Source organism: Sciurus carolinensis, chromosome 15 (genome assembly GCF_902686445.1).
Source record: "Sciurus carolinensis chromosome 15, mSciCar1.2, whole genome shotgun sequence".
Taxonomy (NCBI): Eukaryota; Metazoa; Chordata; class Mammalia; order Rodentia; family Sciuridae; genus Sciurus; species Sciurus carolinensis.
In genome coordinates, this window is record NC_062227.1 from 50,511,153 (window position 1) to 50,534,724 (window position 23,572).

General features: G+C 31.8%; 1 protein-coding gene across 1 annotated transcript in view; it reads left to right on the forward strand.

Annotated features, from left to right (window-relative positions):
- Pik3c3 (phosphatidylinositol 3-kinase catalytic subunit type 3) overlaps positions 1-23,572 on the forward strand; it is a 117,502-nt gene that overhangs the window by 17,756 nt on the left and 76,174 nt on the right. The window contains exons 5-9 of the mRNA XM_047526300.1: positions 11,340-11,426; positions 13,365-13,460; positions 16,474-16,545; positions 17,444-17,548; positions 18,189-18,281. Coding sequence (XP_047382256.1) covers positions 11,340-11,426; positions 13,365-13,460; positions 16,474-16,545; positions 17,444-17,548; positions 18,189-18,281 — 453 coding nt within the window. The remainder of the gene's footprint in view (positions 1-11,339; positions 11,427-13,364; positions 13,461-16,473; positions 16,546-17,443; positions 17,549-18,188; positions 18,282-23,572) is intronic.

Genomic DNA, 23,572 nt, shown 5'->3' on the forward strand with positions numbered 1-23,572 from the left:
GTTTTCCAGGGCTTGTCTGAACGTGAATGATGTGGCTGTGCTCTAAGGCTTTGTTGTCATTTGGTTAGTTCTTGATTCTGAAATGTTTCAGGAGACTTCCTTAGAAACAACTTTCTTCTTCAAGCAAAGCAAGGTTCATTTACCTTGATAACAGAGAAAATGCACTTTCATACCTATTATGATTTTAACATGATAGTTTACCAGAGTATGTTCTTAACTTGAAATTATACTTTGATATTGTTTTCTTAAAATTGTGCCACAATAATGAGGGCATACACTTTCTGCCTCTCTTGCTTTTTAGTTTTCTGATTACACATTGAAAAATGTTTGTTCAGTTAGCTTGACACTTCCTAGAAACATTTTTGACACTGTCTTTGGTGTATAATTTTTAAAAACTGAGAAGGCATTTGTATGTCCCATTCTTCATTTTTTACAAAAGAAACAGATTATAGATGTAATCTTATATTTCTCATACTGCCATTTTAAGAAAAAGTGAATATTTAAATATATGAAGTTTAAATGGTTAGAACTGAACGATTTATTTTTTCTCACATTTTGATTTTCCAGCCAGTGAATTTACTATGAGTATATATAATTGTTGAGAAGACATTTGGTTTAAGAGTAAAAGGTATACATAAATCTTAATAATAGCAAAGCATAGTTACTCTGCATTGCACCCCTGAGCCTAAATAAATAGCTTAGTGACAATTTTCAAACTGCAATATGGGAAAGTTTATTAAGTTTTAGACTGCTTCAGTCTTGGTTGCCTAGGGGTAATGAGACAAGAGGACTGTGAAATGAAGATTAACTATTTAAATGGCCTGTGAAAAGATGTTATTAGATAATTATTAAGCAAAGAACCTCAACTCCAAGCTGGACTTAATATTCTTGCTCTGATTTATTTCTCAGCTATGGAAGTTGAATTCTAACTACAATATGAATAACAAGTTTTAGAAACTGCTTTCCAAGCGTGACATTTTTTTCAGAAGTCAAATACTTTTGGAATGATTATAATGGAATTAACTTTCTAGTAGTTTTATGAATATGCCTAGTTTTCTTTGAGAAAAAGTGAATATGAGAAAAGGAAATGAAACAGAATAGTATTCAATTTAGGTCTTGTTTTTATAACTTGGGTTTCTTAGACTTTGAACAGGACAAAGTGAATATTGAAATACACTCTTCTCCCCCCATCTTCCTCATTCTTTTCTTTACTGTTTCTAAATTTCCCTAATTTAGTTTTAGTAGCAAAATATCTTTCTGTTTGAATAGATTTGTGAAAATATTAAAAGGTCAGGCATCTGGGCATTTGCTAAGCTTTCATTGTCCATGACCCAGCCTTTTAATTGATTGTGGGCTTTAACTTGAATCAGTTTGCATGTTGTTCCCATCTATTTCATTTTTCAACTTGTCATATTATGAGGATTTTATGACTAGGATGCATATCCACCTGGGGTTTTGGATGTGACTACCAAGCTTTAGTGTTTGATTTATATTTGAGTCCATGTCTTTGGACATGAAAGGTTAGTGCAAAAGCATGCTTCTCTACTGTCTCCTTTTCATTTTAGCAGCTCTGCTTGATGTCTTTGGAATGTGCTTTAGTTTCTGTCAAATTGATTAAGAGGAGGCAAAGAGAAAATAACAAGTAGATGAAAAATGCTTTGTGGTCTGTGTGACACAGATAGGTTTGGGAATGTTGAGAGTGTAGAGGTGAGCATTGTGGCAGTGAAGGTTTTCTAGGCTGAACCTCGAGTGCCTGCATGGGCTTACTGTGGTCCAGGGTCTGAACCCTTAGCTCTGTTGCGTTAATGTGATAGGAATCCATGGATTCCTCATAGGATTTTATTAGTTCATCCATGAATAATTAATTTTTTGAGGCAAGGTTCATATCAACCATGTCAAGGTTCTTGTTTTATTTTGTTATTTTGCACTAGGTATTGCACTCCAGAGCACTTAACCACTGAGCTACATTCTCAATTCTTTATTTTAAAATTTTGAGACACAGTCTTGGTTAGTTGCTGAGTCTAGCCTGGAACTTAATTGAACTTAAAATGCTTCTTTCCCTTCAATAATTATGTGATCCAGTGTTTGCAGAATATAATTGGAAGTTTCTAAAAATACTTTCACTTGAATATCTTTCTGAAAAAGTTGATATTTTTTAAAGATATATCTCTGTATGGTTAGCTGTTCACTTGGTTAGATATTTCATGTAAAGAAAATGTCCTTTTTCTGTATTGCAAATACTTTATAATTTAGATCATAGTTGAAGTATCCTAATAATCTGTAGTTCTTTACTTTCCCATCAGTTCACTTATAAATTGCCATTATGTATGATTTGAACAACATATGCAGTGCTATATTAGACTAGGTGTAGCATTTTAGGTATGTGTATCTAATCATGTAATCCATGTGTAGGAAAATGTACTTATAAGGTACATACAGTGTTTTGCTGTGTTTTTTTTGGTCTGTATCACTTTTACATTTTATTCATAGTCTAAAGCAGTTAAAGATTTGACCATGTAATGAATACATGATGAATAATTTAATAAACAACAAATTATGATAGCAGTTGAAATTATTTAGGGCTAGCAAACTTGTTCATTGGTACCATCAACCTTAGTAAAATTTCTCTTAAATATAGGTTTTTATATGAATAATATCTTAACATTTATAAATGTAGCTTATTTGCTTTCGTTATGTATTGTCATTCTTTTGTGTTTTAACAAGGGTCTGTGAATATCGTGTACATTTATTCCTCATGCTGCTTGGTAGCATCTTTTTTATTAGTCACTTGGTTTGTAGTCTAAGACTGTCAACACTTTTGGATTTGTCTTAAAATTAATGATATCAAGTAGACTAAATTAGTTTTTGCCAGTGTAAGATTGAACCTTAAAACAGTATTGATTTATGTTCTGAAAAATCTATTGTTTGCCTTTACAGCTGTAGTTCCTGCCAGAAAAGTATAAAGTTAACATGCTTTTAAAACTAGATTAATCTCTGAGAAGTTTAACTAAATGAAACTTTTATGAGGCAAATACTTTTCTTCCTGAATGATAAGATTTATGTGTAAAACTTGAAAGTAAAGTTGAGGAATTTATAGTCATGTGCAAGCTCTGAAATATACACACTCGTGTACACACAGCTTCTTTTAATCTCACTCATTCAAATGAATTCTTATGTGCAACTATATTTTGTCCTAAATTATAAATTACTTTATAGCTTATATTTGATTTAATACAAGTAGGACTCATCACCTTATGTTTTTTGAAGAATTGTAGTTTTTAATAATAGAAATCTATGAGCCATAGTGTATCATATGAATATATTAGTAGATCAATAATGATATTTTGTTCTAGTTTTACTGTTTTGCTCAGATCTATTATAGGCTCAAGGCAGTATTAAAATTGATAGAGTTCAGTTGTGACCTTTTACTTGAGGGGATTTAGAGGAAGAAAATATGAGGTAGTTGAAAAAATCCAATCCAGCATAATCATGCTGAAAAAACGTCTGTATGCTTACTACCAAGCATTATTATTAGCAAAAATGGCTATTACTCACATATGTTCTGTGAATTTGATAAGCCACATTGGTTTTGTTTATGTATTTCTTTTTCTTTTGGGGGGCGGGGTTTACTGTGAACTGAATATAGAGGCACTTTACCACTGAGTTACATGCCCAGCCCTTTTTATTTTATATTTTGTGACAGGGTCTCACTAAGTTGCTGAGGCTGGTCTTGAACTTGTTACTCCTCCTTTCTCAGCCTAGTTGCTGGGATTACAGGCATGTGCCACTGCACCAGACTGTGTCAGAGAAAAGTGGGAAAAAGCAAAGTTTTAGTAATTTTCTTTTCTTAGATTGTTGAGGAAAGTGTGTGTGTGTGTGTGTGTGTGTGTGTGTGTGTGTGAAGAATCATATCTGTCGTATAGCTATTTATTTGCAAACTTTCTTGTTATTCTTTCCAAATCTCTTGACATAAGTTTTGATACTTAAAGAATATAAATATCCACTTGTAAGAGTTTTTATTAAGCACATACTGAAAAATTGTTGCACTGATTTATGTAGTTCTTTAGTTAGACCTCATTGAAAGACCTTTGAAAGAAATAACTTGAGAGCAATTCTTTTAATTCTTGGTTTTGATTTCAGATGATCAGATTATGTTAATCAGATGTCTTTATTCTTTGAATTTAATTATTATGAAGGAAAATCACTTTAATTCACACCTTATTTCTCATTTTATTTTTTGATTCTTTAATTTATGTATTTTTTGGATTTAAAAAAATTCATATCTTTATAAACGTTAATCTTTATTGATTTTCTTAATAGATTTCTCTACAGTTTTCAAAATAGCATCAGGTTTTAAATAGCTTTTGTTAATATTTCTTTTTACAAAGATAATGTAAATCATCTATAAATGTAGAATATTGTTAAAACTTTTTGGAACCCCCGCCCCCCAGCCTACCACCCAGAAGTTACCATCATTAATATTTTGGTTTATGTGTTTTCAGTAAATATGTAAGTGTACGGGTATGTGTTGATTTTTAAACTGGGATCATTGTGTATGTGTGTATGTGTGTTTATGTGTTTGTTTAAAAGAATCCTTTGTTTATACTTATAATGTCTCATAGTTGTTCAAGGTCGTTTAAGATACTTCTACAACTTATTTGTAAAAACTCAGAGAGTTTACATACTATTTATATTACCATAATTGATTTCAGCAATGCTCTATGATTGGAAATTCAAACTGTTTACAATTCTGTTCTGTTACTAAGGCATTGGTCTACTTTAAATTTTCTATTGGTTTGAAATGAAAAGTGAGGCTTGGGTTTTTTTAATTGTTTTTAGTTGACTTATTCATATCTTGTGTTTCTGATTGGACAGTCATAAAGCATATGTAAATACTTAAATCAAGATCAAAGTTTAGAGAACATCTGTGACTTCTTTTGTTGGATCAGCTACATTTTGTCTTATTTATCTTACTTTTATAACTAGTATTAAATTCCTTATACAAACAATCTCTTAAGAAATAAAGACCTTTTAATAGTATCTGTGAAGTTGGGCAATGCTAGTATTGTGTGACAAATATATATTTAGTTATGTGTAAAGATGAGTGGGTATATGAATGTGGAAAAACCTGGCTAAGCAGTTATAAAGCAGAAGTCAGTTGTCTGCTATTTCCTTTTGCGTAAATGTCCTATTTCCTTCTGTCTTTCTCCCCTTGTGCCGCCTCAGAGATTAATGGACTGACTTGAAACAAATGAACGTTAATGGTTTTTCAGTACTTCTTACTCTGTTTTCCCTCTTTTAACTTAAATTGTAAAAGCGAATTCCTAGTGTAGCATCTTATATTAATATAGATCTGCTCACCCTTCACTTCGAACAGAACTTGATTTATTCAGTAAGTCGTTAGTGAAGGCTACTACTATTTTGGTCTCAGATCCCTGGACAGATCAGGTTTGTTCATGTGCTGACAACCAAGCTATTTCCTCTGCTTGGAAGGTATCATTCTGTTTGGCTGATCCTTATCTTTCAAGTCTCTGCTTAAATGTTACCTGTGGGAGAGACCTCAGCACATATCCCTCACTATTACTTTTGATTTATAGTTACAACTTTAAGCATTTAACCATATAAACACTTAACATGTGAATGCCTCTCTTCCCACATTATAGTTCTTTTAATAAAGATTCTATACTTATCTGCAGGGCAGAAGACATTATGGAACTTCATTGCTTCAGTAGCAATAGAGTAACACATTTATGTTGACTGTATAAATTCTAGCAAAAACTCATTAGGGGCAGGAATCATGTTTTTTTCCTTTCTTTTGAATATTCTTTTCTTTCTCTAGCTCTTGGACAGAATTCTGAAGTTTACAAATACTTATTTTTCCATCTTATTTGTCACCTTTCCAGATAAAATTTCTTTCAAATTTTCATTAAACCATGAGTGCTAGATTTTACTGTCCTTTCATAGTTTTAGCATGAAAGAAGCTTATATTCTTGTAAGACAAGTAAAAATAAGCAGAGTGACCTGTGAGTTGTGATTGTCCTGCAAGACTGTTCCCAAGGATCACTGTTTAACATTCCTTTTTCTTGCTAATCTTAGTCTAGATACAGTGCAGCAAGTTGGCCTACTTGTAGATTTGTTTCTGGTACTTTAATAAACACCCACTGATATGAGATATCTTCCTCAAGCACTTTATTTCTGCCTTTCCATCAAATTTGATATTACATGCTTAGTACTCCAAGAAGTTTCCTGGGCATGTTATTTGGTTCTTGGGTATTCTTTTATTTAAATAGCTTTTATAACCCCTTGCTGTTTAATTCTTGGAGAAGTTAGGGCCCAATAATTGTGCTATTATTTTTGTGACAGTAGACTTTTCTTCCAAACTCTATATGACTTCTTGTGAATCCTTTAGAAACCTGTGTTCTTTAAAAAAGAGTGAATGACACTTTGACTGTTTTCTTGACCTATCTCCTTCCTAGAATGGGCACCCTAGTGAGGATGACTTCCTCACAAACAATTTAAAACAGATTGTACTACTTTTATCCTGCTGTTTAACAGAATGCAGATTTTTTTCCTTGGAAATAATGTAGGTTACTGACATCAGACCCAAAATGAAATATACATTATTATATCAGTAATAAATAACTCACTACTTTTACCTGTTCATTCTTGGTCTTTAGTAACTGTAGAAGTTCTGAGATTGCGGATAAATAAAAGCTGTTTTAGACTGTTGAAAACTGCCCAAGTCTGTCTACCTTGTTATCAGCACCAACAAAAGATGAAATAACATAGGTTATGGGCTAACTAGAATAGTTACTTAGAATTTTTGTAGTGTTTTATAAATTTATACAATTTTAAAATATTTTCCATTTAATTATTTATAATTATTAACTATTTCATTAAGCCCCCCAAAAGAAAGTTCTTTTTTTCTTTTTTTTTTTTTTTATTGTAAACAAATGGGATACATGTTGTTTCTCTGTTTGTACATGGCGTAAAGGCATATCATTTGTGTAATCATACATTTACATAGGGTAATGTTGTTTGATTCATTCTGTTATTTTTTCCCTTCCCCCCCACCCCTCTTTTCCCTCTATACATTCCTTCCTTCCTCCATTCTTGCTCCCCTCCCTAACCCAACTCTAACCCTAACACTAACCCCTCCTACCCCCCATTATGTGTCATCATCCACTTATTAGCGATATCATTCGTCCTTTGGTTTTTTGAGATTGGCTTATCTCACTTAGCATGATATTCTCCAATTTCATCCATTTGCCTGCAAATGCCATAATTTTATCATTCTTTATGGCTGAGTAATATTCCATTGTATATATATATATACCACAGTTTCTTTATCCATTCATCAATTGAAGGGCATCTAGGTTGGTTCCACAATCTGGCTATTGTGAATTGAGCAGCTATGAACATTGATGTGGCTGTGTCTCTGTAATATGCTGATTTTAAGTCCTTTGGGTATAGGCCAAGGAGTGGGATAGCTGGGTCAAATGGTGGTTCCATTCCAAGTTTTCTAAGGAATCTCCCTGGCTGCACTAATTTGCAACCCCACCAGCAATGTATGAGTGTACCCGAAAGAAAGTTCTTTAGCCTGAAGAGACAGTGTGGTTGGAGTGTTGAGTTTTTTGAAGCTCGAAGGAGATTATTTTGAAGAAGGCAGAGACTTGATCATTTTGCAGTTGTCGTAGCTAATTCTAGACTTTATTGCTCAGCTAAGAGTAGACTTTGCCATTTAAAAACTCATTTGCAATTGAACAATCAGTTGTATTATGTGTTTGGACTCTTTGTTAAATAAGTGTTGTACTAGCTAGTCTCCAACTGGCTGTCAATGAAATATGCCTTCTGATACTCATACTCTTCCATAATTGATCACCCTTAGCCTTGAGACTTATTTTCACTGATATAATGCTGCATAAGTGAGGCTGGGCTGCTCTAGGTAAGACACCTTGGCAGCGTTTGTTTTTATACTTCTTGAGGACACTGAGCTACTATAACAAAAGTTTAGCTATTTTTTTGTGGTAACCATGTTGAAAAACCACTAAAGAAGGAACACCACTGAGAGAGAATGCATAGGGAAGGAGTTTGGCCCCAACACCCTCGTATCCCTGCCAAGCCCACCCTTTCCTATCAAGGTATCAAGACTGGTGAGTGCAGCTATCTTGGACGCCCCACCTCTAGCCCCCAAATTACTAGTTTCCTGAGCAATCATAAATAGGATCAAAAGGAAAACTGATCCATGGGTCTTTCATTTTGTTATTTCTCATGACTTCTGGAGAAATAACAAAATGAATGCTGTTGTAAGCCACTAACCTTTGGGGTGGTTTGTTCTATAGTAATTGGTATATATCACAGGGGACTAGAAAACATTGGTAACTATTCAGTTCTCTAGAAATTATAGAGCTAATTTAAATAGAGAAATGCTAGTATTTCTGCTCTTAATCTCAAAGTCTGATTCAGAAGATGCATATATAGTCACATAGAGTAAATAGTACCCCTGATTTTGCACTTACTTGAGCTCTCAATACTGTTTTACCCTATTGAGCATATAAATTTTCCTCATTCTTTTTAATTATAGCATTGTGTAGTGCTATATGTGTACTCTCATGTGCTTAATATTTCCCACTGTTGCTGGATATTTGCATTCTTCCATGTGTGGTTTTTTTTTTTTTTTTGTATTAAAAATGGTACACAAATGTGAATGTTTCCAGGATGATTTAAACTTGCCCTCCAAAATGGCTTTAGCAATTTTAGTGCTGCCACACTGATCAGACATTCTTTGTTAGCTCTTCAAAACATTGAGAATGGTTGTATTTGGTATCAAAACAGAAAAAAAGCTAGACATGTGCTGTATAGAAAGTTTTATATATTAGCAACAAACAAATTCTAGGGCTAATGCAGATGGCTTCAGGACATTTATGATTTGTCTGAATAATTTAAAAGAGAAAAGCCCCACTACATTCTTCCACAACTAAACTTTATTGACAGCTCTCTCCTCAGAGTAAATTAGTGGTAAAATAGTAGTAAACTATTGTATCATAAATATGGAACTAATGTTCAACAAATGAGAGAAATTAGTTGAACTTAAGTTTCTTAGTAAGAGTGCACCAATCGAGAATGAGTAACAAAGACTGATAGAAGGAAAATGTTCTATGGGCTTTTTTTTTTCTTTTTTTTTTTTTTTTTTCTTTAAATATAGTGGGAATTGAACCCAGGGGTGCTTTACCACAGTCCTTTCTTAAATTTTTACTTGTTTGTTTATTTTATTTTGAGACAGGGTCTCACTAAGTTTCTGAAACTGACCTTAAACTTTGGATCCTCCTGCCTTAGCCTCCTGAGTCACCGAGATTGCAGGCATGAGTCGCTGTGCCTAACTGAAAAATGGACTTTAGAAACCTTGAATTTAAATTCTATACCTGCCACTTCATAATAGTAATTAGCAAGCAATTGTAAACTGGGATCAAAACTGTCTTCTTAGTAGTGTGGTTAATAAAAGTGCCCAAAATTTGGATGTAAATGTTATTTTTCCCTTCTTTCCTTAGTAAGTATATAAACTAATTTTACCAATTTATACTGTTACTTTATTCTTACAAAGGAAGGATGTAATATTGTCTTTTATATTTTTATTTATCTTGAAAAGCAGTTTGGAACATGTTAACAAGTGAGTAAGAATATAAACCTTAGTGACTACAAGGAATTACTACCACCAATTATGTTTTGCATTCATTATCTTACTTGAATTTTGGGAATAGCTGTAGAGGATAATACTTTCAGTTTATTGACGTGGGTTCAAAATGATAGAGTTTGAAAACGGAGTGTTAGGTTTGGAATCCAGGTGTCTGACTCGTGGCCTAGTACTCTCTTTTAGTTCACATTGCTCTATCTTCATTGGTTCCCTTGTTATCCATTTCTCGGACTCTTTCATGGTGCTAGCATATTTGTCTAATGCTCTATCATTAATTACTCAACAAATTATTTAGTCCCTGCTTTGTGACAGCAATTAGCCTAAGCACTTATTGATACCTTTTTATCCATTTTCATTTAGAGATTACCTTATATAAATCTGAGTTTATTTGTGCTGTTGATATTATTTTTGTATTAAAATGAACCTCACATTTTTTGCATGTAGTTACTGTTTTCATTTCCAAAATAGTCTGACCGAGTAGTTGTGGTGGGAGTTTAGGAAGATAATATTGATGCTGAAAATTTTAGTTCTGTGAGAGATTATATTTGGTGGTAGTGTTGCCCTCATAAGAATATTGTCATGACATGGACAGTAAAGAGGAAGATAACTGATACAGATAAGCTTCTATAAAAAAATTTTGATATCCAGTTGTGCTTGATGTTATGAATTTGTTTAGAAAGAAAGAAGGTTTTGATACATTAAATGAAGCTGATGTTTCTAACACAAAGCTAGTTCTAATAGAAAAACTAATTTTAATTTGAGGGCCTTGGAACTTATTCCAAGTTCTCTGTGGATTTGAATAGTTGGTGTATTATTATATAATTTATGAAACCAAGGATAGAGTGATATGTAAGACCTCATTGGACGGTAAACAGCAACTCTAGATATTTTAAATATTTTCACATTAAAATAAAAACATACATTCATATATATGTGCCTAAAGTTTTAATTTATGCATCCCGAGAAGTATGTGTTTATAACTGTCATTTTTACAATGTTTTTTAGATTAAAAATGGTGATAAAAGAAAATGTGGTTTATTTAATCTTAAAGAAGCCATTATTATTATAATTCCTATCTTTATAATAGTCAGAATGTAAGAAATGTCTGTATTTAGTATAATAAACATTGCAAGATTGAAGATATTTTAGGGTTTTTTATTTTAATTGTTTTTCTTTAAATTTTTTTTCTGCCAAGTTTCTTGTCCCAGTGGTTACATATGATTCTGATGTATATAAAAATGTTTCATATGTGTAATTGATAGTACAGTTTCAGTATCCCTTTTCTGAAATGCTTGAAACCAGAAGTGTTTTGGATTTTCCATATACATAGTGAGATATGGGATGGGGCCCACATATAAACAGTAAATGTATTTATTTTTCATATACACATTTATATTTATATATATATATATATACACATACTGTAAATAATGCATTATTTGTAGTGTGCCTGTGTTTTTACTGTGACCCCATCCTGAGGTTAGATGTAGAGTTTTCCACTCGTGTCATGCCAGCACTGAAAAAGTTTTGGAGTTTGGAACACTACAGATCTGAATTTTCAGATTCAGGATGCTTAACCCATATCATTCTTTATTGTCCTTTCTTTAAAATTTATGTTAAAATTTTCTCCATTATATTTTTTCTGCAGCTCACCAAAGCTCATCGACAGGGACACATGGTGAAAGTAGATTGGCTGGACAGATTGACATTTAGAGAAATAGAAATGATAAATGAGGTGGGTTATATCCATTTTTTAATTTTAGAATATTTTCTGATTTCTAAATCAATTTTTTGAGAAGAATTGCTTATTGTTAAGTATCCAACAGTTGTAGGGTTTTGGGGCTTAAATTTCTGTAGATGTAATTCTGTGTTAATAAGTAGAAAACTTGGCATATTGCCTTTCTTAAATTTTAATGTAATGCTGAACCATGAAATACATAATCTATATTATAAATATATTAAATATAAATATATTAAATTGAAACTTGTCGAGGTTTGATTCCTCACTTGTGTGTTTTCTCTTATGGCAGCTCATGTTCAAGTTCAAGTCAATGTTGGTTAAATCTTCCCTTCAGCCCAGTGCTTACTTCTTAATTTCACTTACCACATGCCATCTTAGGGATGTTTTCTTTCCAACTGATATATTGTTTATCTTGTTTCTACAAATAGGACTCTGAACCTTTAATAAAGTTACATGGTTTATTTTATTTTTTTCCTTGACTTCATTTATTGTGCCAGTGTTACCTCTCTTTAAAAGATGACTTCAGTGAGGGTTTTTCCAAATGTTATTTAAGAAAGATTTTCTTTTTTCTGTATTTGCTTTAAAATACCAGATGCTTGGTCTGATTCTTTAGATACAAGTCTAGAGAATAAAAATAACAATTATATTAATCAAATTAGGAAAGAAGAATATCACTGTCTGGCTTACCACCATAGTGCACAAGTGACTTAATTTTTATTCTCTGAATAGTTCTCAGAAGGTAGAAAGAGAAAGCCTTTAATTTTACAATGAACCATTGTTCTTTTTAAAAATGAATTTAGTGGTGATTAACATTTATGTTCATTTTGAATATTGGTTGTCTTTTCTAAATTTATTCATAGTTTGTTCTCATGTACAAACTGAGAAAACTTTACCCTTGCAATTTTGATAATGCCACATTCCAAAAGTGATTTAACCAAAATGCCTACTGAATTTTTCTGTATTTCAGTTTCAGTGCCTATAGGTGTAGAAAATGTAATGTTGCCCATCCTTTCTCATCTTCCGCACTCCCTTTTTTTAAAAGAGGCAATCATTAACCATTACCACAATAGACTATGATGTGCTCGATAAAGCTGTACAATTTATAGAACCTCTTCAGACCTTTATGATTTTATGTATTTGATTTAAAGCCATTTATAAAGCTTGTTTGGACAAGACTAATCACTCTTTTAGACTCCATTGTTATTTTTCACTTCATTGTCATAACGTTTGCTTTTTTCATAAAGGGGACACATTTATACAAAGAATAAACTTTTCTTATGTTGAAGGAAGATGTAATTATTGCCCAGTGTTGATAAAAAATTTACAGATGAAGGACTGTAATGTAGTCCAAGTAGGCACCACCAAAAATAAAAAATAAAAAAACCAAAAACATTACAAATGTCAAATGGCCTTAAGACAATTTGTAAATTATGAAAATCTTCTAAAAGTTACACTTGGTAAGGCACAAATGGACTCCTTAATTTTGTACTTTTATTCTTTCTTTTTCTGCCTGTTCTTAAAATTTTATTAATTCCTAGAGTTGGATTAGTCATAGCTTAAGGGTGAATTGTTCCTTTTTTCAATAGTTAAAAATATGAAATATCTTTGCTTTTGAAATAAAACAATTCTCATGGCAATGTATACAGAATGTTTTCAAGACTTTATATTATAAAATCCAAACTACTGAATAAATCAAAAAATTTTTATTAAATTTGAGGAGGGAATTATAAGTGAATAATGCACATTACTGGGTAAAGCAGTATATAAAATAGTGCTATATAAACCACTACATATATATTATGAAAAAAGCTTGTTAAATCTTAAGTTATAGTTGATTGATACATGCATTTCTGAATTGAGAAAAACAGTGCATACTGATCTTTTAAGAAAATGTCGAAATTGATCATTTTTCATAAATTTTGTTTTTTTCAGAGTGAAAAACGGAGTTCTAATTTCATGTATTTGATGGTTGAATTTCGATGTGTCAAGTGTGATGATAAGGAGTATGGTATTGTTTATTATGAAAAGGTATTTTCCTTGGAAGGTTTTGTGATCTCTGAAATACTGGGTAGGGGAAACATTAAAAAATTACTTTTGTTCCTGCTGAGATGAATTATTTTGTTGCATGATAGCAGCAGACAGCTGTCAGCAGCAGCTGTTTATGTATACACAAATCAAATCATATAGCTACAATAAGATTACAAAAGCCAATCATTCATGTAATGTAGTTCTGGGTTAAAAAATTCAATAAGTATGCAAGTGATTAAAAAATTTTGATTAATTGTTCTACAAATTTGTAAGTAGGACACTAAAAAAACGACTTTATTTATAATTATTATTCATTTGAAAAATAAAAGGGGGAAATTATAAAGTGTTAACTGTTGAAAGTCAAGGCAAGGTTTACTGTTTGAATATATATGTAGTATGTTGGAATTCTATATGTTGCCCTAAATTAGTATACTTAGGAAAAGACTTTAAATGTGCATTTAGCTATATAATATATGCAAAATTTAAAAAATCATGTTGCTATTGGACTGACTTAGTGACAAATAACACAGTTATAGGTTTGTTATGGTCTGTTTATTATGAAAAGGAAAATAGTTTGTTGTTTGATATGTATTAGCTACTTGAAAAATATCTACCCCGAGGGAGCTTCATTTAAATACAGAAATAATTGAATGTTTAGTTTGAAACCATTTAAACCAGGTATCTTTTATTATCTTGGAAATAGTAGACAAGTCACAGGAAATGAGAACTGACTTTTGATACATAGTATAATTAATATTTCTTCTGGTATATAACCAAGTTTGCATAAAATGAATTTGTTTATTTGAAGTGGCACTTTGAATTACGCTTACATTTTAGTGTTATTTGTTAATACTGTCACAAATGATTTTTAAATATATGTATTTTTTTTTTTTTTTGGACTGTATATTGAACCCAAGGAGGACTTTTCTACTGAACTACATCCCTTCTCCTTTTTATTTTTTATTTGAGACAGGGTCTTGCTGAGTTGCTTAGGGCCTCACTAAATTGCCAAGTATGCCCTTCGACTTGGCGATCCTCTTGCCTCCGCTTCCCAAGTTGCTGAGATTGTAGGTGTGTGCCACAGTGCCTTGTGTGTGTGTGTGTTTCATACTTATGAAACTATATATTGCCCTTTGAAAGATTTTCATAATAAAGGATTTGGATTTATTTAGTTAATTTATAATTACTTTCATAGTTGTTTTTCAAGTTAATATTTATGTCTTTTTCCTTTAGTTTGTATCCTTTTTACTTTGTTTGAAGATTAGGAAAAGTTCACAGATTTTGGCCCTTTAAAAATTATACCTCCTAGGAAAAAAAGGTGATAAGAAGATAGATTATTTAACACTAGTTAGTGTTTCAATTCGAACACTTTGTCAAAAGAAAGGGAAATGTATGTGAGTTAAATTGTTTTGTCACCAGTACATTTTAATAAAATTGTATTTTATATTTTATACTCCATGAATTTCATGAAAAACAGTATTTGCTGCTCATATGGAGCTTATATTGCAAAAAGATGCTAATGGAGGGTGAAGGATCTTTTGAAAGACAGCTTTGATAATAGATGAAATAATAACAGAATAGAAATTAGAAGAATTTCAAGTAGTTTTGAAAAGGTTCTTGACCCCTTTCTACTGCTTCTAGAAAATTGGTCGTAAATTAATGCCTGTCTGCCCACCCTGTCATATTTCCACTTAGTGTAAAGATTGCTGGGCCAGTGTATTGAATCTAATGGAAATAGACTTTCTTGTCACCTGTCTTTTGTGACAGATAGCCTTAGTGAAGATTACTTGTCACAGTTGGGCTGATAAATGTGTTTTCTGGTTTTGTGACTGAGAACAAGCCTGTTAAACAACAGCTGTGGGAATTTGTGGTTTTCTGTAAGACTCAATTACTGAACTAAAGTTAAGTCACAATAGTTCCTCTCTTGCAGTCTCTCCTGATTTTGTTGAATGTATCTAAAATTGAAAACTTACTAGCATTTGGAAATTGAAAGAAAAGTTTGATGCTGGTATACAATCATGAGGAAATGAATTCCAACCTTAATTAGTTTAGCCTTTTCCAGTATATTTGGCAGTGACATTTATTATGCTAAATTACCTCCATGCCTGAATAGGATAAAAATAAAAGCCAACATTCTTCAAAAATAACATCAACAAAATGAGACAGCTTTATTTCTTAAGAACTGATTGATTGAGTCTTGTTATTTAAGTTTACATTGTGTTGTCCCTCTGAGAAACAGTATTGCTACATCTCTAACTATGCATAAATTTAAATAACATCAAGTCCACACTTAAAATTCCATTCCTTTCATTGAATCTCAGTTGTGATTCCTTGAAAAGTTAACAGCATTTACATACTTTTTGGAAATGGTGAAACACATTAGTTGTGCCACACTTTACTTGTGCTCTATAATTTGATTTTTCAAGTTCGAGTATTAGAACTTTTCTTTTTTGATGAACCATCATAATAACCGCCTTAAAAAATAAAGTAATAAAAACAATTGCTAATTTCCATATCCCCATATCTCTGCAAAAAATACAAGTTTTTGTTAGATTTTATTTTTTTCCAAAATATATTATCAGTAACCAAAGATGTAAAAATATATTTTCTAACATAGGTGAAAAAGATAAGGATGATGATGATGATGATGATTTTTTTTTTTTTTTTGGTACCAGGAATTGAACCCATGGACACTTTATTACTGAGCCACATCCCCAGTCCTTTTTATTTTTTTATTTAGAGACAGGGTCTCACTGAGTTGCTTAGGGCCCCACTAAGTTGCTGAGTGAAGCTGTCTTTGAATTCACTATCCTCCTGCCTCAGCCTCCTGAGCCACTGGGATTACAGGCATGCACTGCACCCAACAAGAAAAGGACCTTTTTATAAGGAAGAATAATGCTCATTGAATAGAATTAAAATATATGATAGTGTGCAGTATTATGTTTTGCTTTTTATCATTTGACTAAACTTTCTTTCTTTTTTTTTTTTTTTCACTTATTATACTGTAATCCAGGATGGTGATGAGTCATCTCCAATTTTAACAAGTTTTGAATTAGTGAAAGTTCCAGACCCTCAGATGTCTATGGTAATTTTGTTGTGTAATTTTTTAATAAAAGTACTTTTCTCCAGAATGATTATAAGTTAGACCCATACAGTACCTTTTTCTTTTGGAAAAGTAATGTGTGTCCACTTCAATTATCTAGAAGTGATTTATAAGTCTGCTTTAGCTACTACAATCAGATATCAAATGGAAATTTGACAAGGTACATTGACAGCCTTAAAACAAGGTCAGAATAATATAGAGTTAGGCATCCTTTTTATTAGAATTGTTAAGAGCTGGGGAATGTCATTAGAGTGGAAACTTATTGGAACAGGTATTTGAAAGAATGTCAGAAGATAAATTTGTATAATTAGGACCTGACAGCTAAGATCAATGAATGAACATTTTTGGAAGACAGACTTTGTTGTAAAATAAGAAAGATTGTTGTAGCTACTAGAACTACTGATATATAAAGAGCTCTTAAAAGTTGAAGGACAAATGATCAAAAATCAAAAGTTAGGAAAAAGACATGAACAGATGATTTACACATGCAAAAAAGTAAATGTGTTAAGAAATCAAAGTAAATATAAAACTACATATTTCTTTAAACAATGATAATGTGGTTAAAATTAATAATGAGTAAATTAGTCAACACCAGATGTTTTAAGAGACTTGATGGCATGTGCATATTGTGACACTAGTAGAGCTTAAGTTATTCACAGTTTCCCAATCTTGAAATGGGTACATATTTCTAAAAGATATAGAAGGGACTAAAATTGTACCAAGATAAAATGTTAAGTACTATAAAGTGCTTTTAAGTAATTATTGACTTATATTTCTGACTAGATAGCTATTGAGGTTTTTTTTTTTTTTTTTTTTTTTTTTTTTTTTTTTTTTTTTTTTGGTGAAGTTTACATTCTCAGTATTTTAAAATAATTTATAGGAAAATTTAGTTGAAAGCAAACACCACAAGCTTGCCCGGAGTTTACGAAGTGGACCTTCTGATCATGATCTCAAACCCAATGCTGCCATGAGAGATCAGCTGAATGTAAGATATTTATAAATATGAATATGAAAATAGTTAGATGGGTAATTTAGAAGCAACTGATGGTACATTAGCTTAAGAATGACTTAGATACACATCTTTTCCAAGTTGATCAGCCCTATATAATGTCAGCATTTTTTCTGTCTGCATTTAAAAAAAATTATTTGGGAGCTTTTTGTAAATATATTCACTCTGGAAAGAGTATAAATGGTTTTTACTTTCACAATGTAGCATTCTTAGAACATGGCCCTAAGACATTGCCTGAGAGAGAAGATGGTGTGTAAATGTGTATTATTTTATGTATTGAGTTGATAAGAGAGGAGGTTGCTTTGCTTTTGTTTTTTTCCTATTTTGTTATGGGGGCATGGTTTGTTTTGTTTTCTGTTGAATTAAATGAACTTTGTAGTTATAAACTTACATATGAAGTTTGACTTTTTCATCTTCTTTTCCCCCTTAAATCCTAATACTTTTTAGATGGATAAGTACAGCAAATTTATGTCTTACTTGACTGAATATACCTTTTCCGTGCTTGTATAGTGATTATATTATTGAAATATTTAATAAATGAAAAATATTAAATGACATGGAAATATATAGGAAGAACATACTTGACAAAAGGAGTTCTTTTTCTGCTTTGTTATAGATTATTGTGAGTTATCCACCAACCAAACAACTTACATATGAAGAACAAGATCTTGTTTGGAAGTTTAGATATTATCTTACCAATCAAGAAAAAGTGAGTATCTTGAATATTTTCTTGTCAAATTTACCTACAGATTTTCTTAGTATTAAGATAAAAATGCAATCTAAATGCAGTTATTATCAACTTAAAGTTATTACAGAGCAATGTGTCTGATATTCCATTGGGGAAAAAAATAAAGAGGTAGGAGTGCAGAACATGTTTCTGTTTGTTGATAACATAGACAATATCTGAATGGGTTTTGAAGTCAGATTCTTGGATTCAGTTTCTGAAAACTACAACTTGTATTTGTTAGAAAGATCAAATTACTTTTCCTTGTTATTCTAATGGAGACAGCTTTCTTTCACAGGAATAATAATATTAATGAATAACCTAGCAGAGTATAGGTGTATTCTTTGTGTAGAGTAAATGTTTTGTATTTCATTCCTCATACCTGTTTGAATTTGGATGGCTAGGAAAATATTTACACTATTAAAAGAACTATAGAATTCTGGAGATGTGTCTAAAGGGAAAATATTTGGAAAATAAATGAGAAGGTAGAAAGTGAATTAATGAAGAGTCAAGAGAATAGAGGTGATTTGAGACATTTGCTTTCTATAATGAAACCATGGAGTGAATAGTTTCTGGAGAAAGAATTGTGATGAAGTCATTAGCCCTAGGTTTGAGTCTAGAGACTTGGTTTTGAGTCTTCTTATTATCACCTAGAAGGATTTTGAATTTGGGCAAATTATTTCACCTAGTCAAGCTTAGCTTTCTCATATTAAATATGAGATTATCAAGCAATAGTGTGAATTTTAGGTCTCTTTTAATTCTTAATACAGTCTGTGAAGTTTTAGGACAAAGGGCCAAGGATAAACTTTTAAAGTGTTAAGAATAATAACCAGCATTTATTAAATAGGTGCTATGTGCCAGGGATCTTTAAAATTCCATAATAACCCCACAATGTGCATAATGCTGACACTGTTCTGCAGATGAAGAGACTTGTGCTTTAGTGAGATTAAGGAATCTTTGCAGAATCACAAAGCTTATACATGGTGCCTCTGGATACTGCATTTATAAAATAGAAGAGAAGGAAGTCAGTGAAAACAAAAAAAGAGGATTTATAGACAAAACATTTCCAACATCATGTGCATGCTTTCTTTAGCAGGAATGCTGAAGTGCATTAGAAGCAGAGCAGGGAAGCATTAGGAAAATTAATATCTGTCAGGAAGCTGTTGTATAATTATGTGAAAATGAATTAATATGTTCTACAGTCTCATGAGATGGTCTTTAGCTACTTTGTTTTAACTTTTTTTCTGAACCAATTTTCCTTTCTTTAGCTTCTGAAGTAAAGATAAAAATCTAGTCATAGCTGATCTTGACTCTTGTGCTTATCTTCTTTATCATTCATTGATGATATGGGCAATTTTTTGTAGATGAATCATATTTATTCTTCGTTATATCCATAATAAGAATGAGAGAGGAACTTAAGATTTACCATAGCTTTGAGTGTTATTTTCTTCACCACTGAAGAAAAGGAAATATTCATCCGCAAAAACACAGATTTGTGATTTTGTTTTATAAAGATTAAGTTAGTATCATGATACTGTGTTAAATGAAGAGGAACCTTGGTCACAGAAATTGCATTTTGAATGCAGCACAGTGTTGTCTAAAACACACAAGAAGATATTGAATTAAACCTGTTAGGATGTATAGGTTCAAGAAGCATAGAATAGATTTACAGAGCAGAACTTCCTTAGATAGAAAAGCTTGGAAGAAAAATTGTTTGTTTAAACAAGTAGTCACTTCCCACTGAAATTCAATTACTTCTAGATATGTGCAAAAGAAATAAAATGCTCAAGTGATATAAAGTGTGTGACAAGTTTCATTTAACTAGTTGATTTCAAGTTTTCGAAAGGTGGTGATGGAACTTCAATTCTCAGGACATATTACAGGATTCTTATGATCACTAGAGTAGTGTGAAAGATATTTTTTAATGTTTGGGAAGCACTTTTGAGTAAACAAAATATATATTGGCCTTGAAGTGACCAGAGGAATTATTCACACAGCCACATTTGTATCCTTGTAATAATTTAAAATGGGTTTTGTAGGAAACAAATAGTCCTATGAACCACTTCTTAATTTATTTACACAAAGACGTGTTAGATTCTCAGAAATTGTGATTTAGCATTTGGGCCCTGTGGCTGAAAAGCTTTCCTAGAGAAATGGGAGTGCTCAGAAAAGAAATTGGAGAAGAAATTGGAGGAAATTGGTTCTTACAAGGTTTTCTTTTTGTTATTTTTTTTGTTTTTTGTTTTAATTAAATTTGGTTTTTCTACCTGTTTTTTTCTACATGGCCTGTCTTAAATATTCTGGAGAAATACGTTTCTTGTGCATAAAGTTCACAGTAATGACCTGATCTAATAAAATTATTTTCGTTTGTAGTCCACCGTGGATAGGAAGTGACTTATCTTTTGTAGAATTCAAAATGTGAATGTTGTAAATTTTTAAAGCTATCTTTAATAGTAGCTTTTCTTTAAAAAGTGTTGCTTGAAAATAATTGTTATATTAACTCCATGATCTTGATTATGCTTTGGAGAAAAAGCTGTTAGAAGAGTCACATATAGTGAAGATAATACTGATGAACTGCTTGTTCTTAGGAGGCTTCTTCTGAGACAGTGACAATAGGACGATAATCATATCTGTGTCCATTAACAAGAGGTTGATGCAGAACTATAGCTGAAATGAATGAAGGTCAACAAGCATTTATTCACTTTTGGTCTAGCATTACACAAGACTCTAGGTATTATGTCCACGTATTATATAAATTAAATTTGTTTTAGGCAAAGGACGTTTACACATAATTAAAATGGGGAAGTATGGGGATAATAATTAAGGGTGACCATTTTAGTAAACATAAAGGTGATAGTTGTAATGAAAATATTAAGGGTAGCAAGATCGTTGTGGTGTGAAAAAGGATTGTACTTAAATTTGAGCATACTCTGATGACATTATTTACATGGTGATCATTTTTCACGGGGAAGCTAAGAATGAGTAAGGCAGGCTGTTCAGGAAACAAAAGTTAGTATGGAAGGTTATTTAAGGAAAAGAGGGCAGCAGATTATTTTGGTTCTTGAATTCTACCCTTAGGAATTGGATTTTATAGGCAACAGGAAACCGCTAATGTATTAAGTGATATTTTAGGAAGACAAATTTAGGCACTTTGGAGCAAACCTGACAAGTTTTTAAAAAGAAATAATTAGGAGGCTCAGGTACTGACTTACAGAGCAATGATGGAGAGCAAGGGAGTGGGAGGAAAATGTACAAGTAAGTTGACTTGGAAACGAGTTCCAGAGGTTTGGCCTAAGTACCAGAAATAAGGAAATAGGGTGAGTGGAAGGAGAGGTTGAAGAGAATTTTTATTTTGAATATTTTGAATTGGAAGTATTGGAAGAACAACAAAGTAGAAACTTCTAATAATTGAGTTTGGTAGTAGTTAAAGCTCTACTCTAAATATAGTATTTTTAGTATTGAAGTAATTGTGATTCTGGCAATAGGAGAAAACAGGTAATTGTAAGACCTACAGGTAAGATTAACAAAATAATTAATATAAAATATTATAATAAATGCAGTAAGATGAACATTTGTTACTATACTCAGTGTAAGAAATAGAATAACAATAAGTGGTAAATAATGAACATTTGTCAAAGTGTTTATTATGTGGAAGGCACTATTCTAAATGTTTTACTTTAACTTACTTAATCCTCATCATAACTGAATGAGATATCTAGTTAAATAATTTATTAAATAATTTAAAAGTTAAATAATTTATTCCAAGTGATTCAGCTTACATATTGTCACAGTTAAGAATTAGGATTTGAACCCAGACACCGTGGTTCTGAAGCCTATCCTCTGTCTTTGGAAATTCCAGAAATAAAATTGCGTATGAATTCTGTATCTTTATAGAGATGATAAAGCATTTTTAAAAGAGCAAGCGTAGGGTAAATTTTCATCATTATTGTTGTCTTCAAATTATTTATCATTTTTCTTCTTCCTTTTTTCATTCCATTGCCTCTTGGTTTATCATTTGTAACAGTTACATTAAAAATTGTGATTTTTTTATGTTAATTCCTTGGCAGCAGTGTACACTAAATCTTATTAATTTATCTACAAATTGGAAAATCTAGGAGTTAGATTGTTTCAGTTGTTGAATCAAGTACATTGGTGTGCTGTAAGATTTGCTAATAATAGGTACCTGCCTACTCATTCCTATTAAGAATGTTGATGTACTGTGAAATGGAAAAGCTTTCACTGTAGTTACTTTAAGAAGTATTGCTTTGTTTTCACATTCAACCTATAAATACCTTTTCAAAGTGAAAAATAAATGCATGGAATAAGTTAGGATGGTAATCTGTGTTCTGTATGAAGAGAGGGCACATTATTCTGAATGGCATTTTAGGAGCTACAGAGGAAATGGACAACTCTCCTTAGAGCTCTCTCTAGTTGTAGAGATAAGAAAGTTCAAAAAGCTTTTGGTAGTTAGAAAACCATCATTTAAAATATAGTATTAACATGAGCCAGAGTCTAAAGAAAAATTTGAAAATTGCTGAAAACTCTCTGGAAAAGCTGTTTTTAACAAGCTTATCTTAAAGGTGATAGACTGTTGAGAATAACTTAAGAAAGGGTTGTAGACAGGGAGAATCATTGTAAAATGGGTTAACTTGACTGAATCCTAGAAAGGCAATGAGAGTTCAATAGAGGAGAGATTTGGATTGTGGTGGGAGGTGTCAGTGAATATTTTAAGAAAAAAGCCAAGCGTTATTTTTCATCTAAATGTATGTATTTACTTACTTGTGAACTAGAGTGTCTCTCATCTCAATAAATCCACATTTTAAAGGTTTGGCAGTCATCTTCAGATAGTGGAAGGGCTGTCCATATGTATGGGATTAAGTTTATTCTCATTATCTCCAGAGAATGAAATAGATCAATGGAAAGAGGTTACATAAAAACTTTTTTTTTGTCTTGTGGTTCATTACTGTAAAAACAAACAATATATAGCTGTCTATAAATGTAATGGCTATTTTGTACTTTGTAATTTATTCACTGGAATTATGTAAATAAATATTGGATTTCTTTTGGCAGGTATATGATAGGTCAAATTTCTGCTGACAATAGATTTCTGCTAAGATCACTTACAGCTTTTTTTTTTTTTTTTTTTTTTTTGTACTGGGGATCAAGCTTAGGGGCATTTAACCACTGAGATATATCCCAGCCCAATTTTGTATTTTATTTAGAGGCAGGGTCTCACTGAGTTGTTTAGGGCCTTGCTAAGTTGCTGAGGCTGGCTT